Here is a 19,101-nt window from a genome sequence, read left to right on the forward strand (position 1 = left end):
TAGTTATAATTGCAGAAGCCATTTATTTAGCAAAAAAATTATGCATTTATATGGGAGGAATATATTTTTGTTTTTCCAAATAATCAATAGTTAAATTAGATAAAGTAACTGCCAATGTTAATTTTAAAATATCATTTATATCAAATCTATCAACATTAACACTTCCCATTTTGAATACTTTTTTTAATACCATTGAATAACCAACAGTTCCAACTGATAGTAATGCGCCATTATATAATCCAGTTATTATCCACTTATTATTACTCATTTATTTATCAAAAAAATTACTATCATCAAAATATTTAGTTAACTTATTTACGATTAATTCAACATTTATATCATTACTAGTTTCATTTGTATATATTTCAATATCATCGATGATAAAATCTTCATCTAATTCATAAAATCTTAAAGATTCTCTAATTAAATTAGTAATCTTTTCTACATTTAAAGTTTCTTCATCTATTGTTGTTTCATACTCAAATGTTGTTTCATTAGAAAATGCAATATTTTTGATATGTGTAATTACATCATTAATGTTAAATTTCATTTCTTTCTCATGTTTAAAATCAAACCCAAAACATATACTCGGTCCAACAGTTATATTCATTTATATAATGAAAAAATTACTCTTTACATCTTATAATTAATTCATATATCACAGGAAAGTTATTCAAATCAATTAAATATCCATTGTGATTTCTTATTTCTAACTTGAAATTATTAAATTTTGGAATACAAGGTTTGAAATCACATTCTGTTAAATTATAATTTATTTGAGTTCCAAATTGTTTAACATTTTTTAGCGGTTAAATATTTAGAATACTAGAATTACAAATTGTTTCTTTAGTTGCTTCGAAAGTTTTTGTAGGCTCGATTAAATTGCAATAAATATAAGTGTGTAAAAGGTATTATATTTGAGCTGCCTTCTGCGTTTCCAGTAACTGTAAGCGGTTTAATTCCTAACATTTTAGCCAGTTTTTGTTTACCATAAATTTATGTTGTTCATTAGATATCTTTATTCTAATTTTATTAGTATTATCAATTTTATTAAATTAAATTTCAAATACAGAAGTGCCCCCGATTTTCAACCGGGCTCTTCTATTAATTTCCTGCGCTAATGATTCTAAATTATATAATCCTGGTTTTAAAAATATATGAAACCACTTATCTTTATTTCTCATATAAATCATAAACCCTCTATGTTCAAAAGTTTTATCCGATACATTGTAAAAAGAATTACATAAACTTATATTAACTAATTTTAAATCAACACAATTCTTAAATTCTCTATCTAATTGTACTAGTAAATTATGAGATTTATAATTTGTAAGTTTTCTAGAATCAACAAATATTCTGTATTCTTTTAATTCCACCATTTATTTTACATATTTTCTCATTCGAAATCTATTTCATGGTGCCCTTTTTCATTCTTACCTTTGAATACGAAATAGAAATCTCCAGAACATAATTCTTCTAAATCTTCACTTGATAATCTATGAAATCTATCCGGTAAATATGTTCTGAATTTATATGTATTTCCTTTTAATCCTTCATATTCTAAGTGTATAACTAATTTATCTCCATATTTGTTAGCAACTGTATCAATATTTGTAATTAGATATTTCTTATGGATTGTTAATTCTGTTAACTTTTTGAATTTATAATCTACAGATTTTACATTTGTAGTATCTTTTATTCTATCTAGAAATGATTTGTTGTTCTCACTGTTTGCTTGTTTACTCTCCATTTTAATAACATATTTTTATTAAAATTTGATTAACACGTTAGAATTCTTTTCATTATCTCGTTCTCTTTTGTTTCTTCTCTTTTAAATTTTAAGTATTCATCTAAATTACAACCATAAGCAACTGTATGAATTCCATCATCTAAAATATATCTTTTATCATCAAATGGGTTTAGACTTATCTTTTCAATTTCTTCAATAAACATTTCATGATATTCAGATCTTAAACATCTCATCTTATGTTTTCTAACTTCTTCATTGAATATACAATTTATGTAATCTTTGAAATGAATATTCTTTTCTACTACACTTTTGGTTATTCCTTTTAACTTTTTAGCTTCATGTTCTTTAGTTTTATATGAATACATTTTAGATCTAATACCGATGAATTCAATCATTTCTTCACCACCTAATTCATCTTTGAATTTACCGGGAACTTTTTTATTATCATTGCTAAACAATTCATGATCTTTAGGATAGTTACTAAAATCAAAATGATGTTTTAATGTTTTTAAATCATCAGTTATGTTATCAGTTTTTATCTTTAATATGTAAGAATCTGTATCAAAATATAATATTTCTATATGTTTTTCTCCAAAAAGTGGTTGTAATACATTATAATAGAATTCATACATTAGTAATTTTGATAATTCTAAAACTGAAGCGCCAACATAGATTGGTGTATTAAATTTCATTGATGTTCTTCTCATTTTAACTGCAGCTAAATTTTCATCAAATATTCTGTTACCAATGAACTTAGGATATGATTGTAAATGCCTTATCCTTTTACCATTACTGACTAACTCAATATCATTTCTATTTCTAATATTTTCACAAGTCTTACCATAGAATGCATTATTCATTAACTTGAAGAAATCTTTTTCGAAATCAGTTTTAGCTTCAGTTCTCTGTTTGGTGTTAAAATCTATATATTTTTCCAACCATTTAGATTGACTAAATGAAATATATCTATGTACTTTTTTTAGGATCATTCCTTGTTTTAGATAAAACTTCAACATTCTATAATGTACTACATAATTATATTTATCTTCCTGAGTTACCATTAACTTTTCTGTAAGAATATGATTTTCGGGTTTAATTCTTTTTTGGTAATTTGATAATTCTTCATGAGTTACAGTTTTATGTTCGGGACAGTTAGCTAGATTTCTAGATTTAAATTTAATATGTTCAGGATATTCTAAATCTACAACAAAGAAGTAACCAGTATCTGAATCATCTGCAATATCTAGGATTCTTTTCTTCCAATCAAATTCATCATTATTTTCAGTCTGTAAAACTTCACTTATTTCAAATACTCCATAAGGTTGTGGTTCCATCATTGCCCAACCATACAAATTATTTGCATCTATATATAATAACTTATATCCGGGGTTATCATTTACATTGAAATATCTATCACCTAATACACCCGGAACTCCTCCTCTTATAGATTTTTCAAATAATAATAATTGATCTATATTTGTTAACAAATCCATTTTTATATCTGTAAATTTTAATCCACAATCCCATGTTAATCCTGGTGATGAATAACAATGACAAGGATCAATATTGAAATATTTTAGGTTTACATCTCTAAACCTTTCGAATATATCGGTTAATAATAATACATCTGATTTTAAATATAAATCTACTAATTGCCCATGATTTTCTATTTTGAAATGATTCCAAATATTCAATGTTCTATTATAGACTTCATCTTTAACATATTCATTTTTTAATTCATCATAGAATTGTTCTTTCAATAATTCAGTTATGTTAAAATCATTATGATTTTTATAGAAAGAATATGGAATTGCTCCTTTATATCTCATTAATTTAAAATCATCATTATTTGGGTAATATTCTTTTAATATCTTTAATTCATCATCAACTAATGATTTTGATAAGTTATCTAATGAACTATTTAAAAATCTATATGAATCTATAAATCTTAGGCAACCAAATTGGAATGATATATAATTCTCAGGTGTTTTAGCTAACATTCTAAATTTATAAGTTGGTATTTTATCTTTTGATCTATTTGAATTTAATATTTCTATTTCATTATTGATTTCTTCTATTTTATGGCATAACTGTTTGATGAATAAATGTGCATCATATCCTGATAGATTATGAAATATAACTGGTATAAAGTTAATTTTCTTAGCTTGTAAGTTACAATTCTCATGTGCGGCGCCCCTAAACTTTCCATTCAAATGATCATGGTCTCTTACTTTTTTATCTTTATAATTAAATATCTTTTCACAATAATAACATTTACCTGCAAACGCAAATTCTTCTTTATCTTCTTCTGTCATCATAATTTCTATATTTTTATTTAACTTTTCATTAAATTTTATTTCATATTCAATTAATAAGTCACAAAAATGATTGATAACATTTTCATTTCTATAATGATAATATTCACTTTCAATTAGTTCTGGATAATCAGATTTTATATATAACCCGAAAGCAGCAGCTGATTGATGAATCTTTTTAATAGTATTTGTTTTTGGTGGTTCATCTGAAAAATCATTTTCATTAGAATTTAATTTCTTTCTTTTATAATATATTTCTTTTTTATCTTGATCAGTTAATTCTTTATTTAATGATTCAAAATCTCCATATATAACAAATGGTACTTTATTTTTGTAATCATATTTTTTGAATTCTAATATTTTATCTTTTTCATTTGGTAAAACTAATTTACAATAATCATGATTTTCACATAATTGTTTATGATTTAATAACGTACTTTCATTACTGAATCTATGTAAACATTTTCTACAAAGATATATTTTATGGTGATCATTTTCTGATTTAAAAAATAAATCGATTTGTTTAATCTACATATAATGATTCTCATAATATAGTATATCTATAACATCGTTTGAATCATAATCTTTTGATAGATATAAAGGTTCTAATGTATAATGTTTTATGTTGTTACCTTTTGTATTTGGTAATTTGATTAAATCAAATACATTTATCTTTATATTATTATCTCTTTCTTTTTTTGGGATGTTTTTAATTCTAACAGGATACTTATCTATCTTATAATTATTTTCAAATGGTTTATAATGAGTTAATCTAAAACTATGTGTAATATCTTCTGTTTGGGTGTAAACAACTTATTATAGCCCATAGAAAACATTTATCATCTTCATTTTGTACATTTATTACAGCATTAGTTTTAAATGGTAGTTTGATATAACTCGATGCTTCAATATCTGGTTCTTTATAATATGATACATTATTTTCATCGATTGGTTTTGATTTCGTTAACTTATTATATTTTGTGTTATAAACATGTAAAGTCATAAATATTATTTCATCAAATATTAAACCAGATCCTTCAAAATATTTCTCTTATATTTTAGTTTTAACTTCATTATAACATTTATCTAATTTATCATCTATATGTTGTTTTGAAATAATATGTTGTGAATGAGAATTTATATTATAAATTGGTTTATCTTCAGATTTTATAAACTTTACTTTAACTGATATACTTATTTTAGGATATTCAACATCAGTAATTATTTTTATAATATTTTTAATATTTTCTAAATGTTTTTTATTTTCTTCTAATGTTTTTCCTTTATGAAATTTAAACTCGATAGCTGCTGGACCAATATCACTTTTAAATGCTTCGGTTATCTCTATATCTTTTTTATTATCTAATGAATTAATATAATTTCTTACATCTTCCATGTATGGTCTTTTATTGTTTAATTTATTTCTTATTCTTTTAATTGTCTTATGTTTCTTATCATTATCTTTATCAAAATAATCTTCACCTAAAATATCATTATTCTTATTTCTAATATGACTTTTAGATTTTAAATGTTCATTATAATACCTTTTATCACTGAATGATTGATTACATGTATCACATTTGTATGTTTCTTTTTCATTCTTTAATTCATCTAATTTAGTTTCTAATATATCATCTTCATATTCTAGTTTCAATTTATTCTCTAAATGTGTTTTAGTTTTATTGTGTCTTGCTTTTTGGGATTTATCTACATTGATATTACATGTTGGACAGTAGTACTTATTTGCTTCCATTTTAATACTAAATTTTTTATTAAAATTGATTTTAGAAGTTCAATGATTTAAATGTTATTTATTTATATGAATATTTTAAGAGTAATAGGGGTAATGGGCTTTCAGGTTAAAGGTTGAATGGTCGAGTTCATTAAAAAACAAAACATTAAAAGTAATTAAAAACTATAATATATTTTCATAACCGTGTGCATTTCAGTTGAATAATAGAATAATTATTATTATTTGAATATATTTGATTATATGAATTTGTGTATTGTAAATAAATCAATTGGTCGCGGAGCGGAGCGGTAGCGAAGTGGAGCGACCAATTGATTTATTTACAATATGCTTTTTAAATTATTGATATCTTAGAATAAATATTTAGTTTTAATATAAAATGCACGCGGTTATGAAAATATATTATAGTTTTTAATTACTTTTAATGTTTTGTTTTTTAATGAGCTCGACCGTTCGACCTTTGGTATGAAAGCCCATTACCCCTATTACTCGCATTAACACATTTGTTAGTGGGCTGCAGCCGTTAGTACAGGGCCTGTAATTATCAAAACCACTAGTTTTAAAATCCTACCTAAATTACTAATTACCACTTTAATTTCGGTGTGACTATTTCCTGTCAAAGTTGCCTGTTTAGAATCTTGACCCAAGCAAATCGAATTAAGTACTAGCACTAAAACCCTAATTTGTCATTGTTTCTGCAATTGTTTACCGATACAGTCTACAGTATTGCCTTTGTCGTTTCAGCCTATTGTATACGGTACACGCTAGCCACGTAGGAGGGTTTCATGTATACGAATACGACGACGATGCTAAGGAGATTATTAAAGAAAATTGGGCAAAAACGCAGGACTTTCTTGAGGCCAATCACTACAAAAATCCATATCTTTCGGCAGTTCATAGCAAAGCCAAAGGACAGTTACAAAGAATGGCTATGGTCTTGCAAGCAACGAACGACGCTGCAACATTGTTGAGTCAAGTAGAGTGCGGCAAATCTTTGGACGATGTGTTCGTCCGACAAATCGACGATCTACTGAAATTACAAAACAATGAAACTGTGACCGTTTTCAAATCAGAACAGAAATATGAGGCGTTTATTCACGTGATTACCAAGGAAACAGCTGTACGCGCACTCCGATTAATCAATCACATGATCACGCACAAACAGTTCTTGTCAGGAATTATCGATAATGCGGGCGGTGATTTAAACGTGGTGCCGTCACGCCTGGCTACAAAAATACTCCTTACACTAGGAGAATTAGTTACCGCCTCCTACATTGTCAATCGTATGCGAATGCCCAGCGAAACTGTGCAGGCGGAATTTTCGCGTTTGAAGGATATCGGATTGGGTGTTTTGGAGCACAGAAAACCGGCTCGCGGTGGTCGAGTCAGCCTTATCTTCCGAAAGGTCAATTATCGCACCCTCGACCATGAGGCGCGCGCTAACGTCTATCGAATATTACGTTCGCTGGCAATTCCTACCCAATCGTTTCTGGATAATCTCGGTGCTGCAGCACAAAAACGAAAACCCGAAGATGATGAGATCGCTGATGACTAAAACCTACGTAGCTAAAACTAACCAACGTACTCGCGTCTGAACTGATTTTTAATTTCTGTTATTGTATGCAGGGAAGTGTGATGAGATGGAATACGGACGCTTTTAATTGCCGGATGTAGGCTATTCAATTCAGCCCGTACATCAAAGGTTACCGCAACAGCAGTAAGCTACGCTTATCGAGTGTGTGTTACCAGCTGAACACCAGTCAACATCAACTTTGATTCGGTCGCAGAACAACCCGCAATAGTTTTAGCCCGATAAATGTTCTGCGATCGATACTACGCATGCGCACTGCAGCTCATTGAACAACGTGGAAGTGGCTCTGTATACACATATTTTTCTTTAGAAAATCGGTTGAAATTCAACAATTTCTCGTAAAATTTGTCCAAAAAGGTATGAATTTTTATTCTTCTATATCTCCGAAACCCGGTATCGGAACATTAAGTATTTATATTGTGATTAAAGTCTGTTTTTATGTGTTAAACATATGTTTTTGCCAGTTCGTTCCGATTCCGGGTTTAGCGTTATTTGGGCCTTGAGGATGTCAAATATTTCGGCCCAGACTCGCGCAGCTTTCGTTTCTGACGTCATGTTGCTATGTTACGACACAAACATATACACGAAGTATGATCTTTAAAATGTGTATTTACTACATAATAATGTTACTTAATAACGCTTACATTAGGCCTACAAATTATTGTCCCCCATATAAACCAAGTTGCCTAAATAGCATCAGCAATCTCATTTAATTAACCTTTTCTTGTTTTTAGTCATGGATGTTTGTCGATTGTGTGGAAAAAATGCGAAACCTCCGGATCGTCGTCATATCGATAAAAATAATTTCAAAAGCCATGTGAAGGAGTTGTTCAACATTGATTTTGATGATGATACTGAACAGTACCCGATATATATCTGTTATATGTGTCGTGTCAAATTACAAAAATGGCGTAAGAACAAAAACGTTAAAAAAACTGTCCCTGTGACTATCAAATTAAAACAATGGACATGTAAACCACTGGTCAATTCCAAGTCTGGACGGCGACGTATTTGTAGTCAAAATTTTATTGATCGATTTTCCATAATGTACTGCTGCCATTCCATTTGAACTGAATTTAAATACTCGATGGTTAATCACTTCAGTCATAGCCTTTTCCAAATATATAGTGTTCCTGCGAAGATAATAATAATGATTATTATTTTAACATGTACTTATCTGGATTTTTTATATTATGTTTATATATTATTTTCTGTATTCGTTTATTATTTTATAACCTAAAAGGATTGTATTGATTATAAAAATAAATTTTAAAAAATACCTGTATGTGTGTTTTCTCGTGTTCAGATCGCAGTCTCTGGTCAGCTGAGCCTGAGAAGTACCTATATGAAAAAGAAAAGGAAAGAATAAAGTGCCTGCAATTAGGTGGAAACTATTCCGATATTTCATTGATTCAAAAGGAATAACACTCACTAGAATCGGCCGAATTAGTTGATCCTGATCCAGAGGATTCCCGTAATATTTCCGTATCGATCTGAACCAATTCGTCACTATCAAAGAATAGATCGTCAAAATCGTCATCATTTATAATTTCGTTGACAACCGTTGCCATTTTAATACAGTGGAAAGAACCGATATCACGATTGATAAAACACTATATCCGTCTGAAGCGATGTAGAGAGAATCCCACAATGATAACGAAAAAGTCCAAAAATGTTAGTAGTTTATTCAACGTTTCGTCTATGTCCTAATAGTCATCTTCAGAAATAATGAATAATACAGAAATTATGAGAGATATATACAATCCAGAGACAAAGAGACTCTCATCACACTTCCCTGTTGTATGTAACTCTTGTCACTATAAAATTCTATAGAACATCATTAATATCCGTCTGAACTGTTTTTAACGCATTGTATATATCGTATGTATTCATATCTTATTTCATGTTATATATCATCGATTTTCGCTTTAATCAAATACCCGAAATAAATGAAACAATACTTATCAAAACATTTCTTTAAAATCTTGTTTCGTTCAATGGTCTGACTACTGAATGTTTATACCGAACAATTGAAGGACCTCGACGACAGCTAATCAGGCGAACGACAGCGCCACCTACTTAAAACCGAACGACGGCGATATCGGCAATGTTTAAGACACGCGGAGACAGCTCTTGCAGCGCCACCTACTTAAAACCGAACGACGGCGATATCGGCAATGTTTAAGACACGCGGAGACAGCTCTTGCAGCGCTACCTACTTAAAACCGAACGACGGCGATATCGGCAATGTTTAAGACTGGACACACTGACCATAAAACAAAACTTTACGATAGCGCCACCTACTTAAAACCGAACGACGGCGATATCGGCAATGTTTAAGACACGCGGAGACAGCTCTTGCAGCGCCACCTACTTGAAACCGAACGACGGCGATATCGGCAATGTTTAAGACTGAACACACTGAACATAAAACAAAAATGAACTCAAAACATATGCGCCATCTATCTAGTAACATGTGACGAACACTTTATTAACATACATCCAGAAAAAGTAGTTCCAACAGACATGCGAGATGTAATACAGTAGACAATTATAAATTTGGTGTGTAAGGTATAGTAAAGGTGCACCTTGTCGCCCGCAAAAATTCAATATTTTGGTTTTATCGCCAGCGACAATTCATTATTTTGGTTTTGTCGCTCGCGATAATTCTTCTTTTTGGTTTTGCCGCCCGCGACAATTCATCATTTTGGTTTTATATTTTGTTTTTGTCGCGCGCGACAATTTTTTTTTTGTTTTCTCGCCCGCGACAATTCAATATTTTGGTTTTATCGCCTGCGATAATTCATTATTTTGGTTTTGTCGCCCGAGACAATTCATTATTTTGGTTTTATCGCCGGCGACAATTCATTATTACGGTTTTATCGCCCGCGACAATTCATTATTTTGGTTTTGTCGCCCGCGACAATTCACCATTTTCGTTTTGTCACCTGCGACAATTCATTATTTTGGTTTTATCGCCCGCGACAATTCATTATTTTGGTTTTATCGCCCGCGACAATTCATTATTTTGGTTTTATCGCCCGCGACAATTCATTATTTTGGTTTTGTCGCCCCGACAATTCTTTTTTTGGTTTTGTCGCCCGCGACAATTCATTAGTTTGGTTTTGTCGCCCGCAACAATTCAATATTTTGGTTTTGTCGCCCGCGACAATTCAATATTTTGGTTTTATCGCCCGCGACAATTCAATATTTTGGTTTTATCGCCCGGGATAATTCATTATTTTGGTTTTATCGCCCAAGACAATTCATCATTTTGGTTTTATCGCCCGCGACAATTCATTATTTTGGTTTTGTCGCCCGCGACAATTCACCATTTTGGTTTTGTCGCCTGGACAATTCACCATTTTGGTTTTGTCGCCCGCGGCAATTCATTATTTTGGTTTTGTTGCCCCCACAATTCTTTCTTTGGTTTTATCGCCCGCGACAATTCATTAGTTTGCTATTAGAATTCAAAAAATATGATTACAAAAATAAAGTACCATTTGTTATATATGGAGATTTTGAATCATTAAATAAAGAATTAACTGATCAAGATAAAAAAGAAATATATTATAAAAGAAAGAAATTAAATTCTAATGAAAATGATTTTTCAGATGAACCACCAAAAACAAATACTATTAAAAAGATTCATCAATCAGCTGCTGCTTTCGGGTTATATATAAAATCTGATTATCCAGAACTAATTGAAAGTGAATATTATCATTATAGAAATGAAAATGTTATCAATCATTTTTGTGACTTATTAATTGAATATGAAATAAAATTTAATGAAAAGTTAAATAAAAATATAGAAATTATAATGACAGAAGAAGATAAAGAAGAATTTGCGTTTGCAGGTAAATGTTATTATTGTGAAAAGATATTTAATTATAAAGATAAAAAAGTAAGAGACCATGATCATTTGAATGGAAAGTTTAGGGGCGCCGCACATGAGAATTGTAACTTACAAGCTAAGAAAATTAACTTTATACCAGTTATATTTCATAATCTATCAGGATATGATGCACATTTATTCATCAAACAGTTATGCCATAAAATAGAAGAAATCAATAATGAAATAGAAATATTAAATTCAAATAGATCAAAAGATAAAATACCAACTTATAAATTTAGAATGTTAGCTAAAACACCTGAGAATTATATATCATTCCAATTTGGTTGCCTAAGATTTATAGATTCATATAGATTTTTAAATAGTTCATTAGATAACTTATCAAAATCATTAGTTGATGATGAATTAAAGATATTAAAAGAATATTACCCAAATAATGATGATTTTAAATTAATGAGATATAAAGGAGCAATTCCATATTCTTTCTATAAAAATCATAATGATTTTAACATAACTGAATTATTGAAAGAACAATTCTATGATGAATTAAAAAATGAATATGTTAAAGATGAAGTCTATAATAGAACATTGAATATTTGGAATCATTTCAAAATAGAAAATCATGGGCAATTAGTAGATTTATATTTAAAATCAGATGTATTATTATTAACCGATATATTCGAAAGGTTTAGAGATGTAAACCTAAAATATTTCAATATTGATCCTTGTCATTGTTATTCATCACCAGGATTAACATGGGATTGTGGATTAAAATTTACAGATATAAAAATGGATTTGTTAACAAGTATAGATCAATTATTATTATTTGAAAAATCTATAAGAGGAGGAGTTTCAGGTGTATTAGGTGATAGATATTTCAATGTAAATGATAACCCTGGATATAAGTTATTATATATAGATGCAAATAATTTGTATGGTTGGGCAATGATGGAACCACAACCTTATGGAGTATTTGAAATAAGTGAAGTTTTACAACGTGAAAATAATGATGAATTTGATTGGAAGAAAAGAATCCTAGATATTGCAGATGATTCAGATACTGGTTACTTCTTTGTTGTAGATTTAGAATATCCTGAACATATTAAATTTAAATCTAGAAATCTAGCTAACTGTCCCGAACATAAAACTGTAACTCATGAAGAATTATCAAATTACCAAAAAAGAATTAAACCCGAAAATCATATTCTTACAGAAAAGTTAATGGTAACTCAGGAAGATAAATATAATTATGTAGTACATTATAGAATGTTGAAGTTTTATCTAAAACAAGGAATGATCCTAAAAAAAGTACATAGATATATTTCATTTAGTCAATCTAAATGGTTGGAAAAATATATAGATTTTAACACCAAACAGAGAACTGAAGCTAAAACTGATTTCGAAAAAGATTTCTTCAAGTTAATGAATAATGCATTCTATGGTAAGACTTGTGAAAATATTAGAAATAGAAATGATATTGAGTTAGTCAGTAATGGTAAAAGGATAAGGCATTTACAATCATATCCTAAGTTCATTGGTAACAGAATATTTGATGAAAATTTAGCTGCAGTTAAAATGAGAAGAACATCAATGAAATTTAATAAACCAATCTATGTTGGCGCTTCAGTTTTAGAATTATCAAAATTACTAATGTATGAATTCTATTATAATGTATTACAACCACTTTTTGGAGAAAAACATATAGAAATATTATATTTTGATACAGATTCTTACATATTAAAGATAAAAACTGATAACATAACTGATGATTTAAAAACATTAAAACATCATTTTGATTTTAGTAACTATCCTAAAGATCATGAATTGTTTAGCAATGATAATAAAAAAGTTCCCGGTAAATTCAAAGATGAATTAGGTGGTGAAGAAATGATTGAATTCATCGGTATTAGATCTAAAATGTATTCATATAAAACTAAAGAACATGAAGCTAAAAAGTTAAAAGGAATAACCAAAAGTGTAGTAGAAAAGAATATTCATTTCAAAGATTACATCAATTGTATATTCAATGAAGAAGTTAGAAAACATAAGATGAGATGTTTAAGATCTGAAGATCATGAAATGTTTATTGAAGAAATTGAAAAGATAAGTCTAAACCCATTTGATGATAAACGATATATTTTAGATGATGGAATTCATACAGTTGCTTATGGTTGTAATTTAGATGAATACTTAAAATTTAAAAGAGAAGAAACAAAAGAGAACGAGATAATGAAAAGAATTCTAACGTGTTAATCAAATTTTAATAAAAATATATATTATAAATGGAGAGTAAACAAGCACACAGTGAGAACAACAAATTATTTCTAGATAGAATAAAAGATACTTCAAATGTCAAATCAGTAGATTATAAATTTAAGAAGTTAAAAGAATTAATAATCCATAAGAAATATCTAATTACAAATATTGATACAGTAACTAACAAATATGGAGATAAATTAGTTATACACTTAGAACATGAAGGATTAAAAGGAAATACATATAAATTCAGAACATATTTACCGGATAGATTTCATAGATTATCAAGTGAAGATCTAGAAGAATTATGTTCTGGTGATTTCTATTTCGTATACAAAGGTAAGAATGAAAAAGGGCACCATGAAATAGATTTCGAATAAGAAAATATGTAAAATAAATGGTAGAATTAAAAGAATACAGAATATTTGTTGATTCTAGAAGGCTTACAAATTATAAATCTCATAATTTACTAGTACAATTAGATAGAGAATTCAAGAATTGTGTAGTTTTAAAATTAGTTAATATAAGTTTATGTAATTCTTTTTATAATATATCGGATAAAACTTTTGAACATAGAGGGTTTATGATTTATATGAGAAATAAAGATAAATGGTTTCATATATTTTTAAAACCAGGATTATATAATTTAGAATCATAAGCGCAGGAAATTAATAGAAGAGCTCGGTTGAAAATCGGGGGCACTTCTGTATTTGAAATTTAATTTAATAAAATTGATAGTACTAATAAAATAAGAATAAAGATATCTAATGAACAACATAAATTTATGGTAAACAAACCACTGGCTAAAATGTTAGGAATTAAACCTCTTACAGTTACTGGAAACGCAGAAGGCAGCTCAAATATAATACCTTTTACACACTTTTATATTTATTGCAATTTAATCGCGCCAACAAAAACTTTCGAAGCAACTAAAGAAACAATTTGTAGTTCTAGTATACTAAATATTTTACCGCTATAAAATGTTAAACAATTTGGAACTCAAATAAATTATAATTTAACAGAATGTGATTTTAAACCTTTCATTCCTCAATTTAATAATTTTAAATTAGAAATAAGAAATCACAATGGATATATTTAATTGATTTGAATAACTTTCCTGTAATTTATGAATTAGTTATAAGATGTAGAGAGTAATTTTTTCATTATATAAATGAATATAACTGTTGGGCCGAGCATATGTTTTGGATTTGATTTTAAACGTGAGAAAGAAATGAAATTTAACGTTAATGATGTAATTACACATATCAAAAATATTGCATTTTCTAATGAAACAACGTTTGAGTATGCAACAACAATAGATAAAGAAACTTTAAATGTAGAAAAGATTACTAATTTAAATAGAGAATCTTTAAGATTTTATGAATTAGATGAAGATTTTATCATCGATGATTAAAAAAATAGTAATTGAAATATATACAAATGAAACTAGTAATGAAATAAATGTTGAATTAATTGTAAATAAGATAACTAAATATTTTGATGATAGTAATTTTTTTGATAAATAAATGAGTGATAATAAGTGGATAAAAACTGGATTATATAATGGCGCATTACTATCAGTTGGAAGTGTTGGTTATTCAATGGAATTAAAGAAGGTATTCAAAATGGGAAGTGTTAATGTTGATAGATTTGATATAAATGATATTTTAAAATTAACATTAGCAATTACTTTATCTAATTTAACTATTGATTATTTAGAAAAACAAAAATATATTCCTCCCATATAAATGCGTAATTATTCTACTAAATAAATGGCTTCTGCAATTATAACTATTATAGGATCGGCAATTGTTAACGCTTTAGCATTTACTGGTGGTGGATATTTATTTAAACATATTGATAAAAATGGATCATTAACAGAACAAAGAAGACATAACTTAGCATTAGAGAAATACAATAAAGCAACAGAAGAATATAGAGAAAAGAGGCAAAACTATATGGATTATATTAACAAGGAATTATATGATCAGAAGATTTCACATAGAGATTTTCAATCAGTCGATGATGCAATGAGTTTATATAACGCGGTAACAAATAAAGAAAAATTACATCTACATAAACCTACAATATCAGATTATTATACCCCAAGTAATGAACAACAGAAATATGAAATAATTTGGATTTTAGGTGGAACTGTTATTGTTATATTTGTTGCTTATAAGTTTACTAATTAGTAATTTTTTTTGCTAAATAAATGGATGATAATATTGAAATTATATCTCATGATATAAATAAAACTAAATAAAAAATATATTTAGAAAAACAAATATTAGAATTTGAAAGTGACTTAAAGATAAAAAAGAAAAAATATTTAAAATCTAAAATTATATATTATCTTATTATTAGTGGTTCGGTTACAATTAGTTCTGTAATAACATTTTTGGCAATATTCAGCCCATTAACACCTTTAGCTATATCAATTGGTGTGTTAGGATTAAGTTCAAGTGTTTTAACTGGTATAAGTTCAAAATTAAATATAAAAAGTAATAAAGAAAAAATTAAAACTAATATAAAAGAAATAAATAATTTAAAGAATACACTAGATTATACAATAAGTTTAAATGGCCATATAACAGTTGAAGAACAAGATAAATTATTAAAAGAATTAATAAATTATTAATTTTTTAATTATATAAATGGCAGATAGTTTTCCAAAAGCTTTCCAATATAATAAATCAATTAAATATAATATTCCTGCAATAGATTTTAATAAAGATATTACATATAGAAATGAAGTTTTAGATTCATTAACTAATTTATATATTTATGTTACTGAAACTAATAATTTTAATGCAAAGATGGAAAATATATTTCATGTCTATTTAATTAATTTTAAAAAATTGAAAGATGAAAAACAATGGTTATTAAAATCTAATATGAAGTATTGGCAGAACCAATTAAATTTTGCTGTTTATTGTGCAACAACAGGATGTGGAATTAGTTGGAATGATCATTTGAATAATTCTAAATATAAATTCAAAGTTTATTTAGATTTCATACATACTTTCAAATCAGAATAATATTAGAATTAGAGTGCGCTTTACCAGGATCTAGATATTTTAAAGAATTATATAATAATATTAATTTATCAAAGTTTTATAAAATTTGTAATGAATTTAATATAGATATAAATAGTTCTGATTTTAGAACAAAAATTGGAACAATAAGATCACTTCCTTGCCCTAAAAAGATTGCCGAATATTGTGCACTTCCCATACCATCTAATAGTTTTTATAATATCTATAATAATAAATTAGGTTATGGTAAAATAGAAACTAAGGATTTAGAAACATTAAATTTCAATAAATTACCGAAATTTTATGATCATTTAAAACAAGAAAACAATAATGGTTGGGTTTATTTTATTTTAGAAAATAGTGAAGGTTTTACTAAATCAGGTATAGAAAGAATAAATCAATCTATTAGAACTTATTTGATATGTATTTTAGGTGCGCAAGTTGAAACAAGATCCCCAATAATTGGAAATTTAAATACATCATTTGATACACAGAAACAATTCAAAGTATTATTTGAAGATTCAATTCATAATGATAAAAATAGATCTATTCCAGAAAACATTGTAAGATATCAAAATTATTTAGATAAATCACATATTAGATTAAATAATTGTATAGGCCCTAATCTATTTATTATTTCTAATGATTTAGTATTAAAGATGGGAAATATAATTGGTTATAATAATCTAACTAAAACTGCAACAATAAATAATTCATTTGGATTAAATGATATAAATAAAAAGATAATTACTGCTCCAAAATTAATGGAAGGTGAAAAAAATAAAAAACATTCAATCAACAGAAACTAAAACTAAGAATATTAAATTGGATAATGATTCCAAAATAAAAGATTACAATACATCAGAAAATATTAGAACTGATGATATTCAATATGATATAATTAAACTAAATGATGATAATAAATCCCATGAAAATACTAAATTAGCTATAACTTGTATAGGAATTGTAATCGGAGGAATATTATATTTTAAATTTTAATTTTTTTTATTATGTAAATGGATGTAGAAGGTGGAGAAGATTATGAAATGGGAGAAATGGGAAATAATAATGAAGGATATATTGATGATGATTATAATGATGCAGAAACTAATATTGACAATGATGATGAATCAGCATATAATTCTAATTTAGCAGATAGTGGTTCTAAAGCCACATCAACAGATGAATTTGATAGAAGAACTAAATCGAGAATACCTCCTGAAAATTTAAATCAAGGTTTATCAAGACAAGATTTAGAATATAATAAAATTATTTATAGATTCAAACCTGTATTTGAAAGATCTGGGTATAATATAAGTGATAGAGATGCTGAACTTTTAGTAGAAAATTTAAAAGTTTTTAAAGGTAAATATTATTATCATTTGGATGGTGATTATTATATTGATATCACTAATCAAAAGACAAGACTAAATAAAATATTAGCGGAATCAACTTTGAGATAATTAGAACCAGATAGAATTAAAATAATAAGTATTAATAATGAAATAACTGATGTTACACAAGAAGAAAGAGATGATAATATAACAGAATTTAGTGAAAGAATTGATGACTTATTAAAAATAATCAATAAAAATTCAGAAACAGAAATTGAAGAGTATAGAGATCGATTAGATAAATTAAGATCTTCAACGCCTGAAACATCGAGAAGAGATATCCAACAAATTGATAATGATTCAAGTCAATTACAATTAGTAAAACATTTTGATAACATGTTAGATACAGTTCATTCATTTGAAGAAGAGATGAATAGTGTTTTAGATACGCCCGGTGCTGAAACTGGAATAAATCGAATACAATCTTTACTAGAAATAGGATTATTTGATTTAACTGATGATGAATTAGAAGCATTTCCTGAACAAACACGTAGAGAAATTAAAGGTATGCAAGAATCAGCTGATAAAATTGCGCATGAAAAAAGTAAAAGAGATATTAAAATTAGAACTTTAGAAAAAGAATTAACTGATAAAAATAAAGAAATAGAACAACTAAAATTAGATAGAGATAATAAAGTTATTGAAGAAATCGAATTTAAAAAAAGAAATGCATATTTAGAAAAAGAAAAGATGATTGATAATATAACATAGAATTACAAAAACAAGAAATTAAATTATTATTAAAATCATATGATTATAATATTAATAGATTAAAAGTTATTTTTTAAAGATTTGTTGATTAAACCAAATTCTGAAATATCATTGAAAGATAGATAAAGTTATTATTTAAATTAGAAGGAATAACAATTCTGTCAATTCTAACAGCTGTAACTATGTTATTTACAACAATTGGTTTAGCAATATCAAATGCTTTGAAATCTACTCCTACTCCCAATAAACCAGATAAACCCCCGAATGATAATAATTCTATACAAGATAAAGTATTATATTGAAATCTGCAGGAAACATTATTAACTTTGCTGCGGAACATATTATTTTATTTTTAATTACAGTTGTAAGTGCAATTATTTTTGGGCTAGTAAACATGATAAAAAATAAACATGATCAAAAATAAATAATTAATTTTTTTGTTA

The 19,101-nt window shown here is 27.2% G+C and overlaps 1 protein-coding gene across 1 annotated transcript; it reads right to left on the minus strand.

Moving 5' to 3' along the window:
- Positions 1–8,361: 8,361 nt before the first annotated feature.
- Positions 8,362–9,017, minus strand: LOC141909160 (uncharacterized). The gene is made up of 3 exons (XM_074799546.1): positions 8,839–9,017; positions 8,687–8,747; positions 8,362–8,539 (listed from the first exon to the last, which is right to left on the minus strand). The coding sequence occupies exons 1-3, from the start codon at positions 8,975–8,977 to the stop codon at positions 8,362–8,364; spliced, it is 378 nt and encodes a 125-aa protein (XP_074655647.1). The 5' UTR covers positions 8,978–9,017.
- Positions 9,018–19,101: the final 10,084 nt, after the last annotated feature.

Source organism: Tubulanus polymorphus, chromosome 7 (genome assembly GCF_964204645.1).
Source record: "Tubulanus polymorphus chromosome 7, tnTubPoly1.2, whole genome shotgun sequence".
NCBI lineage: Eukaryota > Metazoa > Nemertea > Palaeonemertea > Tubulaniformes > Tubulanidae > Tubulanus > Tubulanus polymorphus.